We start from the raw sequence: 18,533 nt of genomic DNA on the forward strand, positions 1-18,533 counted from the left end.
ACTCAGGAACTCCAGATGAAACGAACAGCCATCGAGGCTTTTAATGAGACCATCAAGATTTTTGATGAGCAGTGCGAGACCCAGGAGCGCCTCGGTCGAGAAAGCATCGAGAAGTTTCGCAGAGAAGGCAACGACAGGGAGATCGAAAGGTACTTGTGTCCCAAAATTCCCGGGTTAAAATCATGTTTTGGCTCCTATATCTAAGCATTTTTGTGTGTATTCAGAATTCAGAGCAACTTTGAAAAGTTGAAGTCCAGAGTGATAGAGATACATGACAGTAAGAGAAAGTTGGAACTGGACCTGAAGCAGCAAGCCACAGAAAATCGCGAGATAGACAAGATGATGAACAGCCTGAAACCAGACCTCATCCAGCTGAGGAAGATAACGGACCAGTATATCGGGTAAGAACAAGATAAATGCTCTCTCACCAGATTTCAATAAAGCGCATTTATTCACATACTGATGTTTATGGCAATCCATTGTTGCAGATGGTTGACTCAGAAAGGCACTCGGCAAAAGAAGATAAACGAATGGCTGGGCACAGGAAACCAGGGAAAATATGAGTAAGTTCTCTTCAGATGGTTTTCATATTTGAAAAAGTGAACAAGCTGGAAGGTTTCCTTAAAAGCATATTCTCTGTCTGAGAAATCTAGGCTTATGAGATTAGGAGGAGCATTAAAGTTTCAATCACTGATTTTCAATGACCTTACTCAATCAATATTAAGGATATCTACTCAACTTATTTTGAATTATGACTCTGCAGTTCCAACTCTCTGGTGGATGATGATGACGATCAAACACATCTTGATGAATCCTCATGGTACATCGGAGACATTATGCGCGCACACGCAGAGGATCTTCTGAAAGGCAAAAGAGACGGCACCTTCCTCATCAGAGATAGTCAGACCCAGAAGGGCTCATTCGCTTGTTCTGTAGTGTGAGTTACTGAAATCTTTGCATCTCTATAAAGCAGTGTTTCTCAAACTTTTTCTGCCATTCCCCACTTTGGATGTAGGGCCGAACCCCAACTGTCCCCAATCGCCCCCCAAAAAAGGGTAATCAACTAGGCTTTAAGTTTAACTTTTGAAATTTATTTAATCACATATTTTAAAACATAACAGCATTAAAGGATTAGTCAATTTTCTTAAAAAAAAAAAAATTTACTCACCACCATGTCCTCCAAAATGTTGATGTCTTTCTTGGTTCAGTCAAGAAGAAATTGTTTTTTGAAGAAAACATTCCAGGATTTTTCTCATTTTAATGGACTTTAATGGACCCCAATACTTAGACAGTTTTAATGCAGTTTAAAATTGCAGTTTCAAAGGACTCTAAACAATCCCAAATGAGGCATAAAGTCCGATTTATAGTCGTGCGTAGGTTCTACGCCGTAGCTACGCGCACCTCACAAAAAAATTGAACAGCGCGTCAGATTTACGCGGACCGCAAGCGCTGTGATTGGTCCACCAGAACCCCTCCCGTCAGGTAAAACAAACTGCGTCATGGGTATTTCCGTTGGTGACTGTGAAAACAAAGATGAGCCAAGTTGAGGAGTGATTTAACTCAAACTGCATCAAAAGTCGCTGTTTATTTACTTCCATCATTGCTGGTCTTCTCAAATTATACACAACAAGTTGCTGTTTCTTCTTCGTTTGTGGGTTAACTTGCTAAGCTTCTTCTTCTTTGACGTTTGCGCTGCTACTGTGGTTACACACGTGGTTACTGCCTACCAGCGGTCTGGCCGTGTGTTTGCACGTCGACGCGGACGACGACGCAAAAGTATAAATGAAAACCGACACGGAACCTACGCCGTAGGACCTACGCACGACTATAACGAGCCCTTAAGGGTCTTATCTAGCGAAACGATTGTCATTTTTGGCAAGAAAAATAAAAAATATGCACTTTAAAACTCTTCTTCCTCCGGCTGTGTGATGAACCAGCGCGACCTCACGTAATTGCGTAATGACGTAAAAAGGTCACGTGTAACATATATGAAACACACATTTGGGGACCATATTAAACAATAAAATGACACAAAGACATTCATTTATTATCATTTCACATACAACAACGTCGGAACGATCCTCTTTCTACGTCCTTGTAAACACTGGGACATAGTTTCATATACGTCATCCGTGACCTCTTGACGTGATGACATAATTACGTGAGGTCACGCTGGCGCGTCACACGACTGGAGAAAGATGAGAAGTTGTTGTTTAAAAGTGCATATTTTTTATTTTTCTTGCCAAAAATAAAAATCGTTTCGCTAGATAAGACCCTTATGCCTCGTTTGGGATCGTTTGAAAATGCAATTTTAAACTGCATTAAAACCGTTAAGTGTTGGGGTCCATTAAAATGAGAAACGCCATGGAATGTTTTCCTCAAAAAACATAATTTCTTCTTGACTGAACAAAGAAAGACATCAACATTTTGGACGACGTGGTGGTGAGTAAATTATCTGGATTTTTTTTAATGAAAATTATCACTTTTAATAGAGAAATTAAAACATACAAATAATAATGTGATGCAACTGTGTTATCATTTTGTCCTTGACAAAAGTTATCATAACCCACTTGTAATGTTTCTATTCCCCACCAGTGGGGCGCGCCCCACACTTTGAGAAACGCTGCTATAAAGCAACACCACAATCTAAACATCAAATGCTTTGGATAAAGTGTATGCAAAATGCACTAATGTAATGTCTTGTCAAAAGTTATCATAACCCACTTGTAATGTTTCTATTCCCCACCAGTGGGGCGCGCCCCACACTTTGAGAAACGCTGCTATAAAGCAACACCACAATCTAAACATCAAATGCTTTGGATAAAGTGTATGCAAAATGCACTAATGTAATGTCTTGTCAAAAGTTATCATAACCCACTTGTAATGTTTCTATTCCCCACCAGTGGGGTGCGCCCCACACTTTGAGAAACGCTGCTATAAAGCAACACCACAATCTAAACATCAAATGCTTTGGATAAAGTGTATGCAAAATGCACTAATGTAATGTCTTGTCTTGATTTTCAATAGCGTGGACGGAGAGATCAGGCATTGCGTCATTCACAAGACAGTCACGGGTTTTGGATTTGCTGAGCCTTACAACCTTTACGGTTCCTTGAAAGACTTGGTCCTGCACTACAAACACACCTCCCTGGTCCAGCACAACGACTCACTGAATGTAACCCTGGCCTACCCGGTCCTCGCGCAGCAGCCTAGATGAGCACCGGGACACGCATTTAAAGCATGATTAAGCACAATATACGGAGCAAACTATACTAACACCAACCTTTCATGTTTATCCTAGAAAACAGATAAGCACAGTATAATATTATAAGTAAATATCTGGCTCTTTTGTAAGCCTGTAGTGTTTCGTATCAAATCAATAGCAGCTGCAGTCGTGTTCATGATAAGATCACTTCTGTACTCTTTTATTCTAAAACAAAGAAAGGGTCGTTTCGAAAACGTTGCATATACTGTATTGGTCTGCATGGGTCAAGCTTACAGATCCGGACAGTTAGAGAGAAAAGTGTGAAATGATTCCTTATAAGCTTGAACTAGTGCTTGGATACGGATACGACTATGGCTGTCTCATTTATTTTAGACGAAGATGAGTAATTCCTAAATTAAGGGGAATTAAGTGAAAGTCACAGCTTTTGAAAATCTTTTAGCCATTATGTTACTGCTGTGGGTTATCATCCTATGTGTATTACGTTTGGTAGTTTGCTTCTGCCAGCCGTATGAATAGATTTCTCTTTATGCGAAGATGTGAAACAAACAAGTGAATCTTTTTTATGTCAAAAGTGGTGGAGGGACACTTCAGTCCTCTTAGCTTCCAATCTGCCTCTATCCTAAAAGCTAGTTGTCATGGTTAAAGTAAATAGCCATCAACAACTTTATACATTTTTCTGTTCTACCACAAAGCTAGAGTCGGAGATCCTAATTGTTTCTGTGGTCTAGCAGATGTTGGTGCTTCCTGGTGCTTTATTTTTGACTCTTGTAATGTGAGAATGAGCTGTAGGGAAGAGTTATGATCCAGGACAGAGACCGTGTGCTGTAGACAAAGGTGATCCCAAAGCAATGACACACGCACAGCGAAATCAGACTAAACTCCACTCGCTCTGAAGATGAAGATGTAGGGTTATGGCAGTTATTGCGGCGAATGGATAAAATGAAAAACCTTTCAGAATTTTATGGACATCTTTGTTAAAGACTGCAGTGCAATTCCACAATTTATTTTCTAAATGAGCCCTTGTTTTGTAACGCTACTCCCCCTAGTGTTTCATACTATAGTAAGTGCTCAAGGTTTGCCTTGTTTAAAGCCAAGTGATACACTGGTATGTCAACATCATACAAGTTGGCTGGATGAAACTGCGATTTTTAGTGAATTTGACATTTGCATACTAAGAATTGGTGATTAAATGTGACATCTGTGGAATTTGCACAGCCAAGAGTTGCCAGAAAACTGCAGGGTGGGAAAGTGTGAGGGGTTTTTTTACTCGCTAGGGAGTCATATTGATTTTGTTTTGTATATCGGAAAGAGTTTTCTTGTGGTTGGGGCAGTACATAATTCTTCCATAGATTCTAGTATTGTGGTGTAATCTTGAAGGGTTGTGATTTTTAAGCAATTGTTTCAATTATTATTACCCAAGTTTTGTTAAAATATGCTTTAAAGTCCCTGTAAAGTCAGATAAAACATGTGCTTTGAGCTGGCACACCACAGAAAAATGATAAGTTATCAAAATTTCGCTAAAACAGGCAGGATTCTTCCCAGCAAACATTTGGACGTCCGATTACCGTTGAAAGTACGTCCCTCCGTCACGTCCAGTCATAGTTGAAAAATAGTTCCAAAATGAAAATCCAACCGACGTTTTTGACGTCATCTGACCGTGAATCACACGTCTTTTCTGAACGGTCCGTGCACGTCTAAAAATGTCCTCTTCTGGACGTTAAACCATAAAACCCGTACATAAAATGTTGAATACACGCAACCTCAGACAAATAGACATATACAAATGTATACAAGCGTATATAGACGGTTTCAGCAGTAACAACATAAACAAACGGCTGTCATGGTCCGCACGTAACTTCTGGTAAAGTCTGCTAAGAATAAATAACAACAAAGTTCTTTAAACATAGTTTATTTATATAATAAGCAAAACAACAACACAAAGATTGGAAACCAAAACATTTGATATTTTGGACGAGGCATTTGTTCAAGAGATCAGGGGTGTATTCCAGAAAGCTGGTTATGTGGCTTACCCGGGTAAGTTTAGGAGTAAGTAAGCGGATAACCTCTGCTTTCGGTTCCAAAAACGGAGGTAACTTTCGGGTTATGTAAGTAACCATAGCAACTGACTCTCTGAAGATAACCTGCTCCGGAGCAGGTTATGTTGCAGGGTAAGTTCATTTTAGTTAATAAAACGAGGCTTCGGAGGAAGTCTGCGCATGCGTGCACTTATGACGAGCGTACAGCGGGCGTGGAAGCATATATTTTGCATAATATTACAATGTTAAAGCATTTATTTTATTTTATTATATTTACAGTCGCGAATATTTATTGCTGTCTTAAAAAATGTGTGATATGAATTTTTTTTAAAGAAACTATTTTTTTAATAACATGGATTGTTATTGGTGATTGGACTAATTACTATAAATTTTATTATTAATTAAATTTAATTAAAAATGTATTCATATTTGTGTTCGGACTAAATACTATACATTTAATTATGTTCATTAGTAATATATCTCCAAATATCAGTGGATGTATGAAACATAATTCCATCAGTTAATTAATGTTAACAATAAAGTACATTTCCATATCAATTTTGTCAATTCATAAATAACCTCATCTTTCACTTACTAGATAATTTGAGATGAATCTAAAGTTATAATAAATGTGTGTGCAAATACATTGTCATTAATGAATCTTAACCTATGTTACTTAAGTGACAATGTGGCAATGTTACAGTAAATGGATATAACAAATAGAAACACATGATGCCTATCATAATAATAATTACTGAGGGATAGAAGTTACCCCTGCCTGCAGTCTCTGATAGGCATGTGCATCTGACCTGGCCCACAGAATGACACCCATGAAGCACAGGCATGATTTAACACTGACCCACATAGTGACACAGGTGAAGCACAGACTTCATTAGGTGAAACACCATTGAATCACAGACATGGCATAGTGGTCAGAGATTTTCTATTATATCAGTTAGAATCATGTACACAATGAAATGAAATTATAAATATATATTTCATAGTATAATATTTATTTCTTAAACATGCACTTCAGATCCTTAGCCCTCTCTCTACATTTGATCTATAGTTGGTGTTTTTCTAAATCACCTGTATTTCTTTAAAATTGACCTTTTGTAGCTGCTTTCCTGAGCTATCATTTTTGAGCAAAGGGAAATTGAGATATTTGCATATATTAGATGATACAGGACATATATTACAACATGTTACTATTGACACTAATGTAACATTTCTATTCTCCAATTCTGTCACAGCAGATCCTAATCGTCCAATGCAAATGAATGATCATTCTTAGTGTAGTGTAATGAAAAGCATTACACAACATTATTGAAAATCTGTAAGGACTGTAAGGAAGCTTTACAATTAAAAGAGGGTGCATTAATCTATCAGCTATCAGTAAATGTTAAAAAAGATGGTGACACAGTGTCATACAAGGAAAGTCCTAAAACTAAACAGGGTCACCCAAAGGAGCAGAAGTAAAATAAGTACAATATAGTGAATATTATCATAGTGCATTTTATGCCTACACAATACAATCATATCTAAAAAAAAAAAAACTTTAAATAAGCCTTATGATGTATTTGCACTTTATGTGCCACAACTCTTATGAAATTAACCATGGTTTTATTGGTGTATAGTTGTAGTAACCATGTTTTTTTTGTGCATTGATTACTATCAGCAGAACCATGGTTTTACTACACTAACCATCGTTTAACTATGTTTTTTTGAAAACCATGGTTATTTTGTGGTTACCATGGTTTTACTGTAACCATGTTTTTTACTGTAGTAAAACCATTGTTACTTTTCACAGGGGAAAATATATTCATAATTCATATGTTTACAATCATATATAAAATCTATGATTATTTTGACTATATTAATTATTTTAGATTGTTTTAGATTATTTTAAATAAAATTGTGTGTATTTTCGTTGAGACACATATAATATTGGACTTAAATGGGGTAAAATGGGTTCGTATTAATTATTTAATTAATTAATTTGATCTGTTTTGTAATCACGCACTTCTAAGCCGATTATAAAACGTTGATTTTGCCAGAAAATATTAGTTTATAAAGTTATTTCTCATTTAAAAACTTTTAAGTTCTCTGACGTTTCCATGGTGACTCGTGAAATCTGCGATCCATTGACAATGCCTTTATGTTGTTACCGTGAGCGCGCGTTAACTCTGGGTTACTTTCAGCGAGTTGATTGACCTAACTCTTAAACTGTGTTTTGGAACCGACATACCCCGAGTAAGCAAGTTTGGGGTTGATCAACCCAAAGTTCGGGGTTAATCTGATGGTAAGTTAACCCTGCTTTCTGGAATACACCCCAGTTTAGCAACTAGTCAGACCATTAAAAAAACGAAACCAGAAGTAAAGTTCGGATCCAGACGTGTATCGCATCAGCGCACGTGCGTCCGATGAAACGTCTATAAATGCATTTTAGGACATCATGTGCATTTGTGCCGTCCAGCCGCGACTACTTTTGGACGGGGAGACGACGTTGATTTCGGACCAATTACAACATTTGTGCCGTCCTGCGGCGACCCCTTTTGGCCGGGGAGACGACGTTGCCGTCCGACCTATGTTTGCTGGGTTTGATTTCAAGGGGGGACGTGTCCGCTGTTAGCGCTGAAACCACGCCCACTCAGGGGAAAGCTGCCATCTTTCTTAACTTTCAAATACCACTACAATCTGAATGGATGCTCATGATTGTGTTAGGGGCGGGGCCATGCGCGGTGGCTCAAGCGTGTCATCGAGTTACTGTTTTAGGCCTGCCTAAAAATCCTGAATTTGGAAATGGTGTAAAACTGTTTAAAGATCTAACTATGCAATTTACAACTACATAGTTTACAGTCTTTGTGGCGTGTTTTCAAGATTGACTTTAAAGGGACTTAAAATTTTTGATTCTTTAAAAAATCTGACTACCTGCAAGTTTTCTTTTATCAAAAAATATATCTATTCCAACCAGTTTTTTTAATGCCTGTTCTAGAAAACTTTTTAAAGGCATTGTTATTGGCAGTACAGAAAGAAACATTGTGAAATATTAGACTGTGTTGTGGATGTAAGGAGCCCTTATTTGTGATATTCATCATTAGCTTTAAGCTCTATAATGAGGTTTGGTCTTAAACAACCAATATGCACTTTCAAGTATGTCAGTTCTTTAAATGAAAGCATTTGATACTTTTTTAACCACAGGAGAAGTTTTATCCATTTTATGTCATTTTAAAGAGATTAAATACCGTAGGCTGGCTAGCTAACAAAGACTGATGCAGTGTAATATTTCATAAATTGAAATGAGAACGACTTTGGAAACTAGTCTGAGTGTAGTGTATTACTTGATCTTGACATCCTCCTCATAAGGATTTTTCTTTATAAATCTGCTCCATGAAAAAGTGGGATTGTTCTTTTACTTGCTTTTTGTGTCTTTCAGTGTAAGCTCCTAATTTTGTCCTATCAATGGAATCAGAATTTGTTTTGACGTGATGATGTTGGAGTGGAGCGAGAAAAACGGCAACGCTCAGCATGACAGAGACACTGGTTATGATCGAATGTTCGGATTGACTTTGTTCTGAGATGTTGTGTCATTAAGAGCACAGAAATTGAGCCGGAGTGCTGAAAGTTAAGAGTTTGTTTGTGAGATAAAGTCCTCTAAATGCACTATATGAGCACACCTTGAGGTGAGGTGATATAATGCTTTGTTGGTGACAATTAATGAAGCTTGACAGCCTTTACGAGCAATTATATAAGGTACGTTTTTTTTATAGTTATAGGCCTAAAATGAAACTATGGTAGTGTCATAATGTGATATGATAATGCCGTGGTGGGTCTGCTTAAAATCTTTTTTTGTTTCTTTTTTTTAGAGAGAGGCTATAATTATATGTCAATGTTTTGTTTCTTATTGTAAGTAATGACCTTATGAATTCAAAGATAAGCTAGCTTGAATATCTTTCATTCAGTACATTTACAAATGTTTACAGTATCTAATTAACCAAATAGAAGATGTATTTTCGGACATACTCCGTCTGGTCCTATGGGGAATCTGTACAGACAGAGTTTCTTGTCTTTTTTTTTGTGCCTCTGTTGTTTTAAACTTGAAGATTTTGTTTTTCCTTTCTTGTTTACTTCAAACAGTGCTCCCTCGCCTTGCCATGTCCGATATTATTATTATTTTTTTTTTAAACAAGGAAGTTAGGAACACAATCTGTTACATTGTCTTTAAAAATGCAAATGTTACCCATAGCAGATTTTCCTGTTTCTATATTTATTTTTTTAACTTGTATTTTTTAAGAGTAGATTTTTGCAGGGTTACAAGTTATGAAAAGTTACAAAAGAATATAAGTTAAAGTAGTGAATATTAAAGGCTGGTTTATATGTAACTTCCCTTTGTTAGAACAAGTACTTAAATAGTATAAATTTGGCAGCTTCTTTTTTAGCCTGCCTGCCTTCCTTCCTTAAAACCATGGATGGAAACCCCCTAAAAAGCATATAGCAAAATGTAAGCGTAATTTTATTAATTTACCATTGTGGTTATAAAATAACCATTAATATGTCATTCACTTAAATAAAATGTTAAATAATTAGCATGTTTATAAATACATAAAAGTTAAATGATACACGTTCGGGGTTCTTGCATGCAATTGTTTTAATTCATTTGCATAGTTACAACAATAGCTCTCTATGCCTCTAAGAATTGTTTTTATTTAATATAATTACTGTTATATTCCACTATTGCTCTTTTCCTATTTTCACCTGGTCAAACAAAATATACCTACTCCTGTTTCTCTCAAGTGTTTGACATCTGAAGCTAATGCACACCAGAGTGCCATTTAAGCCAGAAGAGAAGGGAGCACTGTTTGTAACCCTATACAATTCTACTGGATGTGTGTGCACAATCTTTATGTACATACATCTGTTTATTTCTTTTCAATCTGTTTTTGGATGCAGATTTTTTTAGTGTACAGTTTGCGTCAGTGTTGTTTGTCTTTCAAACAGGTACACAAGCATTATGGAGATTTGGCTCTTTAATAGCTAGATGAAATTATTTTTAAGACAATAAAAACATATCGAGTTTATTGCACCATTCTTGTCTGATTCTTGTCTGTGTTATCAGTTTGACTTTACAACCCATCTATCTAAACACTGCTATTGCGGTTGACAATGTCATAAGACCTGAGCTACCTTATTCATGCTTTGTCATGTGTCCTTTAAATGACCCACAGCTGGGACGGCCTACATTACATTTACGTATTTGTCTTTTATTAAAAGGGATAGTTCACCCAAAAATGAAAATTCTGTCATAATTTTCTCACTCTCATGTTGTTACAAACCTGTTTACATTTCTTTGTTATAATGAACACAAAGAAAGATATTTTGAGAAATGTTTGTAACCAAACCATTTGTGGACCCCATTCACTTCTATAGTAGGAAAAATGTAGTAAATGGAGTTCACAAATGGTTTGCTTACAAACATTCCTCAAAATATATTCCTTTGTTCATCAGAACAATACAATTTATACAGGTTTGTAACAACATGAGAGTGAGTAAATGATGAGCTATACATTTTGTCAATATGTATGATCCATACCATCGAACCCATGAGTTGCTAAAGTAATGCTACAGGAACACTTGGACTACCTGTATAAATGTAAGGACAATAATGGCTAAATATGGTATTTTAGTTCAAATGCAATTGACCAGCAGATAAATGGTTTAAAGCACTGGTTAAAAATTAAATGTACTGAAGACCTGATACACTTATGTTGCTTAATGTTTAGCTTCACTGATTCAAAGTCAGATGTCTCATCACAAGTTGTCATGTGATATCCAATCTAGTGGGTATATCTAATCTAAATGGTATTTATATTAAATAAATAAAAATCTTGCATTTTTTAGTCTATGAGTAAAGCCTACTATTAATATGGCATTTTTAATGACAGTTTGCCTAAAAATGAAAAATCTGTCATCATTTTCTCACTTTCGCATTGTTATAAACCTTTATAAATTTCTTTGTTCTGATAAAAATGAAAATATTTTTAGAAATGTTTGTATCCAAACCATTCATGAGCCCCATTCACTTCCATAGTATTATTTTTTCCTACTATGGAAGTGAATGGGGCTCATGATCGGTTTGGTTACAATCATTCCTCTAAATATTTTCCTTCGTGTTTATAAGGACAAAGAAATTTAAACAGGTTCATAACAACATGAGAGTGAGAAAATTATGAGAGAATGTTCATTTTTGGGTGAACTATGACATATTAAAACTAAACGTTTTTCGGTTTTTCACGTAAATCATACAATATCAAGTATTTACTGGACGTGATGAGTAAAGTTTATAGTTATGTTTTGCTGTAATCTATCATGTGATTATACAGTAATTCAACAAATATCTTCACACTGCAAATGAGCCGCTGCTCATGTTTCTGTTGGGTTTCTAAGTTTTGCCGGATTTTAGTGACGTCACACAACAATCACCAATCAAAATGTCGCACCGTCAATATCCGTATAAAACATTTAAAATGCAGGAAACACACTTTCGATGAGCTAGTAAGGCAGCAGTAGTTCAGCAATCATGTTTGCTTTGAAAGTGTTTATGTCGCTTTTAGCTGTCTTGAGCCAAAGCCACGCGAGGTTTGTGTTTCCCTGCAAATATCCGCCGTCACAATGGTGCGACTCTAAAGAGATTGCAGCTGAATGCGGGGTAAGTATTTTGTTTTTGTTACATCAAACGTTTTGTAGCCACCGATGCTATTATTATTTTATAATGAGAAATTAAACGCTTTTTAAAAATATGTTTGTCCGGCTAAGAAAAGGCGCATTCGAAGGTTTATTTAATACAGGGACGCATAAATATTGTAGGGTGAATGCAGGTCAATAGTTTATTCAGTCGTCTCGATGTCAAAAATGGTCCCAGTCTACTTGAAATCACTGTATACATATAAATAACCTTTGCTGAAGTCCCACTGACTGGGAAAATCCCTTCATTTTGCGGAAATAAAACCTGGCATTAGAAATACAGAAGCCTGGTTTAGTGTGAAATGAGTATTTTCTTTCATTTCAGGTACTGGAACAATGCATGAATGCATTTAACGTGACAAAGCCCAATGACGGCGCTGTGAATGTTAGCCTTTACTACGAGTCCCTGTGTCCTGGATGCAGACAGTTTCTAGTACTACAACTCGTGCCAACTTTGATTCTGTTGCAAGACATCATGAATGTTGAGCTTGTTCCTTTTGGAAACGCAAAGGTAAAAAATAATGTTGCTTCAAGTTAAATCAATCTGGTTTTATCTGTTGCTCATCATGTGTGTTTGCCATAGGAAACGCCAGAGCATAAATTTGTTTGCCAACATGGAGATGATGAATGTCTGGGAAACATGATTGAAGTGAGGTTTTGCCTTTTTTTGCTTATAAAAATGTTAAAACATAAGTTCAAGACTGAATGAATAGATTGAAAATAAGCTAATGGGTAATTTTATTTTGCTTGTTATCTTTCCTGTCAGGCTTGCATGTTAGATGAATTTGGTATGGACGCTATTCCGCCTATTTTCTGCATGGAGTCATCAACAGATGTTCTGAAAGCTGCCCAGCCTGTAAGTGGTTATCGCTGTTTTTTCCCCATTCATTACTTTGGTATGCTTATTTTGTGCTTTTCTTTTTTTGTAAGCTATTATAGATAAAAATGGCTGCTAAATGATTAAATGTTAAAGGAATAGTCTACCCTTTTGCCATATTAAACTATGTTAATACCTCAACCTAGACAAATTAATACATACCTATCTTTTTTCAATGCGTGCAGTGTACAGCGCGTTGTAAATGTGTTAGCATTTAGCCTAGCCCCATTCATTCCTATGGTACCAAAAAAAAGTTTTATTTTGTGGCACCATACTTACTGGTATAACTCCTCATGTAACAGTCTTTAAATAGGGAAAACACGGAAGTGTTTGGTGGCTTCCCTGTTTGATACCATAGGAATGAATGGGGCTAGGCTAAATGCTAACACATTCACGATGCGCTGTACAGTGCACGCATTGAAAAAAGATAGATATCTATTAATTTGTCTAAGTTGAGGTAATAACATAGTTTAATATGACAAAAGGGTAGACTATTCCTTTAATGTTTTTTCTTTTCTAAAGCAACTTGATTTAAATAAATGTATACTGTAGTTAAATGCTTACCTGTACCCTTTTTCTCAGTGTCTTGAAGTCTATCAGCCTGGCGAAGCATGGGACTCAGTTATGAAGTGTGTGAAGGGAGATCAGGGCTACAAGTTAATGCATGAAAATGCTGTAAAAACAGGTGCTCTGAAACCCCCTCATGAGTATGTGCCTTGGATAACCATTAATGGAGTAAGGAAGTCTTTATACTTTATCACAAAAAATTATTTTTGTTGCTGTTTTTTTTATTACATGGCTGAATATTGTTTTTGCAGGAGCACACAGATGCCCTTCAGGATAAAGCAATGAACTCTCTCTTCAGTCTTGTGTGCAGCTTGTACAAGGTTTGTAACCTGCTTCATGTGTCACAGCTTATTATTATAATTCCAATGTTTCATTCTTGCATCAATAAAGTGTATGTAACATGTTAATTGTGTTTATATTTAGGGTGAAAAACCAGCTGCTTGCGTTCTTGGAAGTGGAAAGAAATCCAACAGTTACTGCATGAACTAAGTCAATCGATGAATCTGACAAAAGCACTACTTGTGTCAAGAATTGATGCATAAAACACATTGTGAAAACAATGTGTAAAGTACTGTTTTTATGTTATTAGTTTTTAGCATATGTACATGGTTCTGCTGAAAACAATTGACTTGACCACAATTTTATACAAATGCTTTTGAAATCTTTTGTATTAATAAATGCTTTATTAACAAATGTATTGTGTGACTGGTCTATTAAAGAAAATTACCGTGTTTTTTGACCTTGCATGCATTTAAACCTGTTGTCCGGGACTGATAAACAGTGATAGGATGCTTAAAATTTGAATCTTATTGGCTCTTTAAAATTATATTGTCCAAAGTGGACTTTATTCAGGTGAAACGTCCTCAGCCATTTTTTTTTGTCTCATTTTTGCTTATCATTAACCCCAGTCTTTCCACATTCGGTTGGTCAACAAAGTGATAAAAAGCCACTGTTAAACAAAACCCAAAGGGTGAAAATGCTGACTGGACCTATGCTATTGAAATAAAGGAAAAAGGCACTTCTATTGATAGGGGTCAAGCTGCGTTCTGCGCATGTTGACGCAATCTTGATGCTTGTGAGCGCAACTCCGTTCCCAACACTACCCACGTGACTCTTTACCGTCTCATTGGAAGGCAGTTCTGGGGGTTGCTGTTAGTTATTTCTTAAAATGACATCTAAATACGACAATTCACCGCAGAATATCTTGTAAGAAAAAATTGCCGTTTACTCTTTATTTCAGTAAATTTGGGGAGAACGCAAAAAACCCTTAACGTATGTTTCATCTATGCAAGATGTTTTTGTTTCCATTTTAAGTTAGAAAAATGTTACTGTGTATCACTTAACCTCAAGGAACAGACTTAGCGAATGAAGCCGACATGCGTTGAATGATCGTTTGCACTTTATTGAATACTTCTTGAGTTGAATCGGACAAAACATGATATCGCGACATAGTAAGGATTTTCTCATCCGGATCGCGGGTTACTGGAAGCCGCTTTTCAGAGGAAGATTTCTTATAGTAACCAACACGGTGAGTTGTGGAGGAATGCTAGCAACTGGTGATTTCATCCAGCAAACCAGAGAAACACGAAGGACGCCTGGCCGAACACGTGATTGGTTCCGTACAGGTAACAAACGAACAAAGCTCACACATTTGGCTTATTGTGATTTTGTTTTTAAATGTATGTATTAAGCTATATGTGTGTAAAATGTACGCACTAATACAGAATTAACACAAGTTTGTTTTTAACTGTGACGTGTGAACGTTATGTCACGCAAGTATCGCGAGACTCATCAAATGAAATCTTATGGTGTTGCGCCCTCTACAGGTTGCATGTTTGCTGTCGGATGCTCCATGGGTCCCTTTATGCACTATTGGTACATGTGGCTTGATAAATACTTTGTCGGCAATGGCATTAATAATGTATGCAAGAAAGTGCTTACTGATCAGCTGGTCGCGTCTCCAGCACTGGGAGCCTGGTATTTTCTTGGTAAGATGTTGTTGCTGCTTTCCATTTCTGAGAATATCTATTCTAAACACAGCTTTTTTATTTATATAAATAAGTTGAACAGCAGAAAGACGAGTTAAAGGGATAGTTCACCCAAAAATGAAAATTCTTTCAACATTTCTTCCCTCTCATGCTGTTACAAACCTGTATAAATGTCTATGTTCTGATGAACACAAAGGAAGATATTTTGAGGGATGTTTGTAATCAAACCGTTCGTGATCCCCGTTCACTTCCATAGTATTTTTTCCTACTATGGAAGTGAATGGGGCTCATGATCAGTTTGGTTACAAAGAAAGAAATTTACAAAGAAGGTTTGTAAAAACATGAGAGTAAATGATGACATAATTGTCATTTTTGGGTAAATTATCCCTTTAATACTGTGAAATTATACTAGACCTAATTCTTTGAGTAATTTTATTTTCATTGTCTGTTAAATTAAGGTATGGGTGTAATGGAGGGCCACACGTTGTCGGAGGCGCAGGCAGAATTCAGAAACAAATTTTGGGAGTTTTACAAGGTATGTTGCCATGACACGTTTAACCAGGAGTTACAATGCAAAACTTAATTCTGAGAGTTTTTAATACAGCTTTGCATAACTTTATTTATTTAGGCAGATTGGTGTGTTTGGCCAGCGGCTCAGATGGTAAATTTCTACTTCTTGCCACCCAAGTATCGTGTCCTTTACGTGAATATAATCACTCTAGGATGGGACACTTACCTCTCCTACCTCAAACACAGTAAGAAATGTTTAATAATAATAAACAACTTTTAAAAAATAGGTACTGCTATATCAATAAACAACACAAGGGTTGTGTTTATTTAGTCCTGGCTTACTCATTGGATGTGAAAGTAAAAACGGATAAATAATAATATCTGGGTTTTACAGGGGACCAAGTAGGAGCCACAAATGCTGACTGAAGTCTGAAGAAATGACGGACCATTTAAAGTGCAGCATTGATGATCACAAAATTAAATTGCATCTTATCACGCAAGATTATAAATGGACAATTCTTTTTGTAATTTTTTAAATTTGAAATCTAAGGTATATGGCATTTTTGCTGTTTTATGATGTTTAAAATGTTTTTAAAGAGTGCTTTTAATCTGTGTATTGTTTACATGAATGAGAATTAAAAACACATCAAATTATATTTTATAACTGTACATTATACAGTTTTCACCATTATCTTTTACTGTAATAATTTATACTTTGATTTTGGTCAAGCATAATTACAACAATGTGCAAAAACTGCATTAGTTATAATGTTGCTGGCTATTTGTTTGCCAATTGCCATCTCAGAGTTGTTATTCATGAATTGCCTTTATATGTAAAGGTTTTCCCTAAACAATTTAGTGTTTAATGATAAGAAATGTATCTGATCTCTTCATTGACATTGTGACATAAATGTCTGACTATTTTGTGGATTTGTTGGAAAATACATTTATTTTGATGTTTGATGAATCTAACAATAAACTGAAGTCAGTATTTATTTAAAAAATGAGAATAAAAGCCTATTCTTGTTGTTATGCATTGAAGCTTGAGGTTTAAGGATGAATCTAATTACACAGGAGCAGACTTGCTCCTATATCAAGGTATCCATCTTTCAGTGTGCTGTTAACAGCACAGACCTGCTGCGTGAGAGTGACATGACACTGTTTGTCTACATAGGGGCTTTAACCCTGTGATAAAACACAGGTGTTCTAACAGGATATTCTCACACATGGTTTAACACCGAAAACAACCTTTTCAAAAAATGTCCAGAATATGGAAACTCTTAAACTGTGCTGAATATTTTTAAATGGCATACATTTCAAACGAAAACACTATACATCTGACCAGATTTAGGGTAAGTGGTATTTGTTGCATATTTGGAGGATTTGTTTATTAAGTTCAGTGGTTGATGCGTCATAACCGCTTATAGTTTCTGACTGGATTGCACTTAATTTCCTTTTCAGGTGCCTTAAAGTTTCTTCATTTTGTATTTTTAAGTGTATACTTTTAAGGGCTGCCCCTGTTTCAACAATATGAGGAGAAGTTCTTCTTTAAAATCTTGTTGGAAGTCGGAGGTAGGTCGTATCAGTTCATCAGTACCTGTTTACAATGTGTTGTCCTCTCTCTGGACATCTGTGTAAAATCGCCATGACTGCAGACTATCACCACTTGATGAACAGGGCAAACTATTCATTTTTAAATAAAACAGAACCTTGGAGGATAATAAAACATATCTTTTTGGTTCCAGACTAAAATGCATGTTTAAGCTGCTACTTAATTTAAAAACATCTACTGACATCTTATATCAGTGCCATCGTTGTTCTCAAGATGAACACCATGGTATTGTTTTTGTAAGGTAAACTTTGTCTATAACTAAAGTGTCTTTTAAAGTGGGTTAAATACCTGCTCTGTTTATTTTAGAGAGAATGGGACTCCGTAAATCTGGGGAATTATGGATCCAAACACTATAAAGTGAGGAGGATGTCTTCCGGTGTCCTTCAGCTTCCTCGGTTGTCCCGTCGTCGTTACTCAGCTCAAGGAGTTTCTGATAACAAAACGCTCAGCCTCGAGGTCACCAAAGGTCTCGAGGCGGTCTTATGGTGCGTTCCAGGCAGGTTTTTAAACCCGTGAGTTACGACTTCAAAACCACGACTCACGACCTTATGCGTTCCAGGCAGCCCGTAACTCGTGTTTTTACAACCTTCTACCGGTGAAAGTGCACTGGAACGGCAGTCAAACCCGTGACTTCCCACCCGTGAACTCGTACTAGATCGATGTACTCCCAGTTCAGAGTCGTGAGGCGTGGTTTTGAACTCGTGAGTTACGGGTTACGGGTTGCCTGGAACGCAGCATTACACACTACTTTGCCAAGTTCCTGGTAAGCCATTTATTTGTTTAAAAATGTCTGTTTTGGACATTTTGGGTCTTTTTTTAAATACTTAGTATAAAGAGTCCTGATACACATTCAATAATATGTGACTAGAGCTGTGTCTGTGCGGTTAGTTTACGTCAAACATTAGCAGCTTTTCGGAATTCTGGTTAGGTCAGGTTAGCTTTTTTCAGTTGAAGAATGAAGAACATCTTGTTTTAT

At 36.4% G+C, this 18,533-nt stretch overlaps 3 protein-coding genes across 4 annotated transcripts in view; all 3 read left to right on the forward strand.

Moving 5' to 3' along the window:
* The window catches only part of pik3r2 (phosphoinositide-3-kinase, regulatory subunit 2 (beta)), a 37,780-nt gene extending 27,435 nt beyond the window's left edge, over positions 1–10,345 (forward strand). For both annotated transcript variants that reach the window (XM_065276306.2, XM_065276307.2), the window contains exons 12-16: positions 7–149; positions 225–401; positions 489–563; positions 764–937; positions 3,028–10,345. In XM_065276306.2, coding sequence (XP_065132378.1) covers positions 7–149; positions 225–401; positions 489–563; positions 764–937; positions 3,028–3,217 — 759 coding nt within the window. In that variant the 3' untranslated portion in view covers positions 3,218–10,345. The remainder of the gene's footprint in view (positions 1–6; positions 150–224; positions 402–488; positions 564–763; positions 938–3,027) is intronic.
* A 1,443-nt stretch (positions 10,346–11,788) lies between these two features.
* Positions 11,789–14,178, forward strand: ifi30a (IFI30 lysosomal thiol reductase a). Its single transcript, XM_065276308.2, has 7 exons — positions 11,789–11,968; positions 12,329–12,514; positions 12,587–12,652; positions 12,770–12,859; positions 13,463–13,615; positions 13,699–13,767; positions 13,871–14,178. The coding sequence occupies exons 1-7, from the start codon at positions 11,840–11,842 to the stop codon at positions 13,934–13,936; spliced, it is 759 nt and encodes a 252-aa protein (XP_065132380.1). The 5' UTR covers positions 11,789–11,839; the 3' UTR covers positions 13,937–14,178.
* Positions 14,179–14,532: 354 nt separating this feature from the next.
* Positions 14,533–16,817, forward strand: mpv17l2 (MPV17 mitochondrial inner membrane protein like 2). The gene is made up of 5 exons (XM_065276309.2): positions 14,533–15,072; positions 15,274–15,435; positions 15,894–15,970; positions 16,064–16,190; positions 16,340–16,817. The coding sequence occupies exons 1-5, from the start codon at positions 14,883–14,885 to the stop codon at positions 16,369–16,371; spliced, it is 588 nt and encodes a 195-aa protein (XP_065132381.1). The 5' UTR covers positions 14,533–14,882; the 3' UTR covers positions 16,372–16,817.
* The last annotated feature ends 1,716 nt before the right edge of the window (positions 16,818–18,533 follow it).

Source organism: Paramisgurnus dabryanus, chromosome 6, assembly GCF_030506205.2.
Source record: "Paramisgurnus dabryanus chromosome 6, PD_genome_1.1, whole genome shotgun sequence".
Lineage (NCBI taxonomy): Eukaryota > Metazoa > Chordata > Actinopteri > Cypriniformes > Cobitidae > Paramisgurnus > Paramisgurnus dabryanus.

Coding starts and splice junctions, on each gene's coding strand:
- ifi30a (XM_065276308.2), top strand. CDS start 11,840: ATGTTTGCTTTGAAAGTGTTTATGTCGCTTTTAGCTGTCTTGAGCCAA. Junction 12,653..12,769: donor GTCTGGGAAACATGATTGAA/GTGAGGTTTTGC, acceptor CTTTCCTGTCAG/GCTTGCATGTTAGATGAATT. Junction 13,616..13,698: donor CTTGGATAACCATTAATGGA/GTAAGGAAGTCT, acceptor TTGTTTTTGCAG/GAGCACACAGATGCCCTTCA.
- mpv17l2 (XM_065276309.2), top strand. CDS start 14,883: ATGATATCGCGACATAGTAAGGATTTTCTCATCCGGATCGCGGGTTAC. Junction 15,436..15,893: donor GGGAGCCTGGTATTTTCTTG/GTAAGATGTTGT, acceptor TGTTAAATTAAG/GTATGGGTGTAATGGAGGGC. Junction 16,191..16,339: donor CCTCTCCTACCTCAAACACA/GTAAGAAATGTT, acceptor TGGGTTTTACAG/GGGACCAAGTAGGAGCCACA.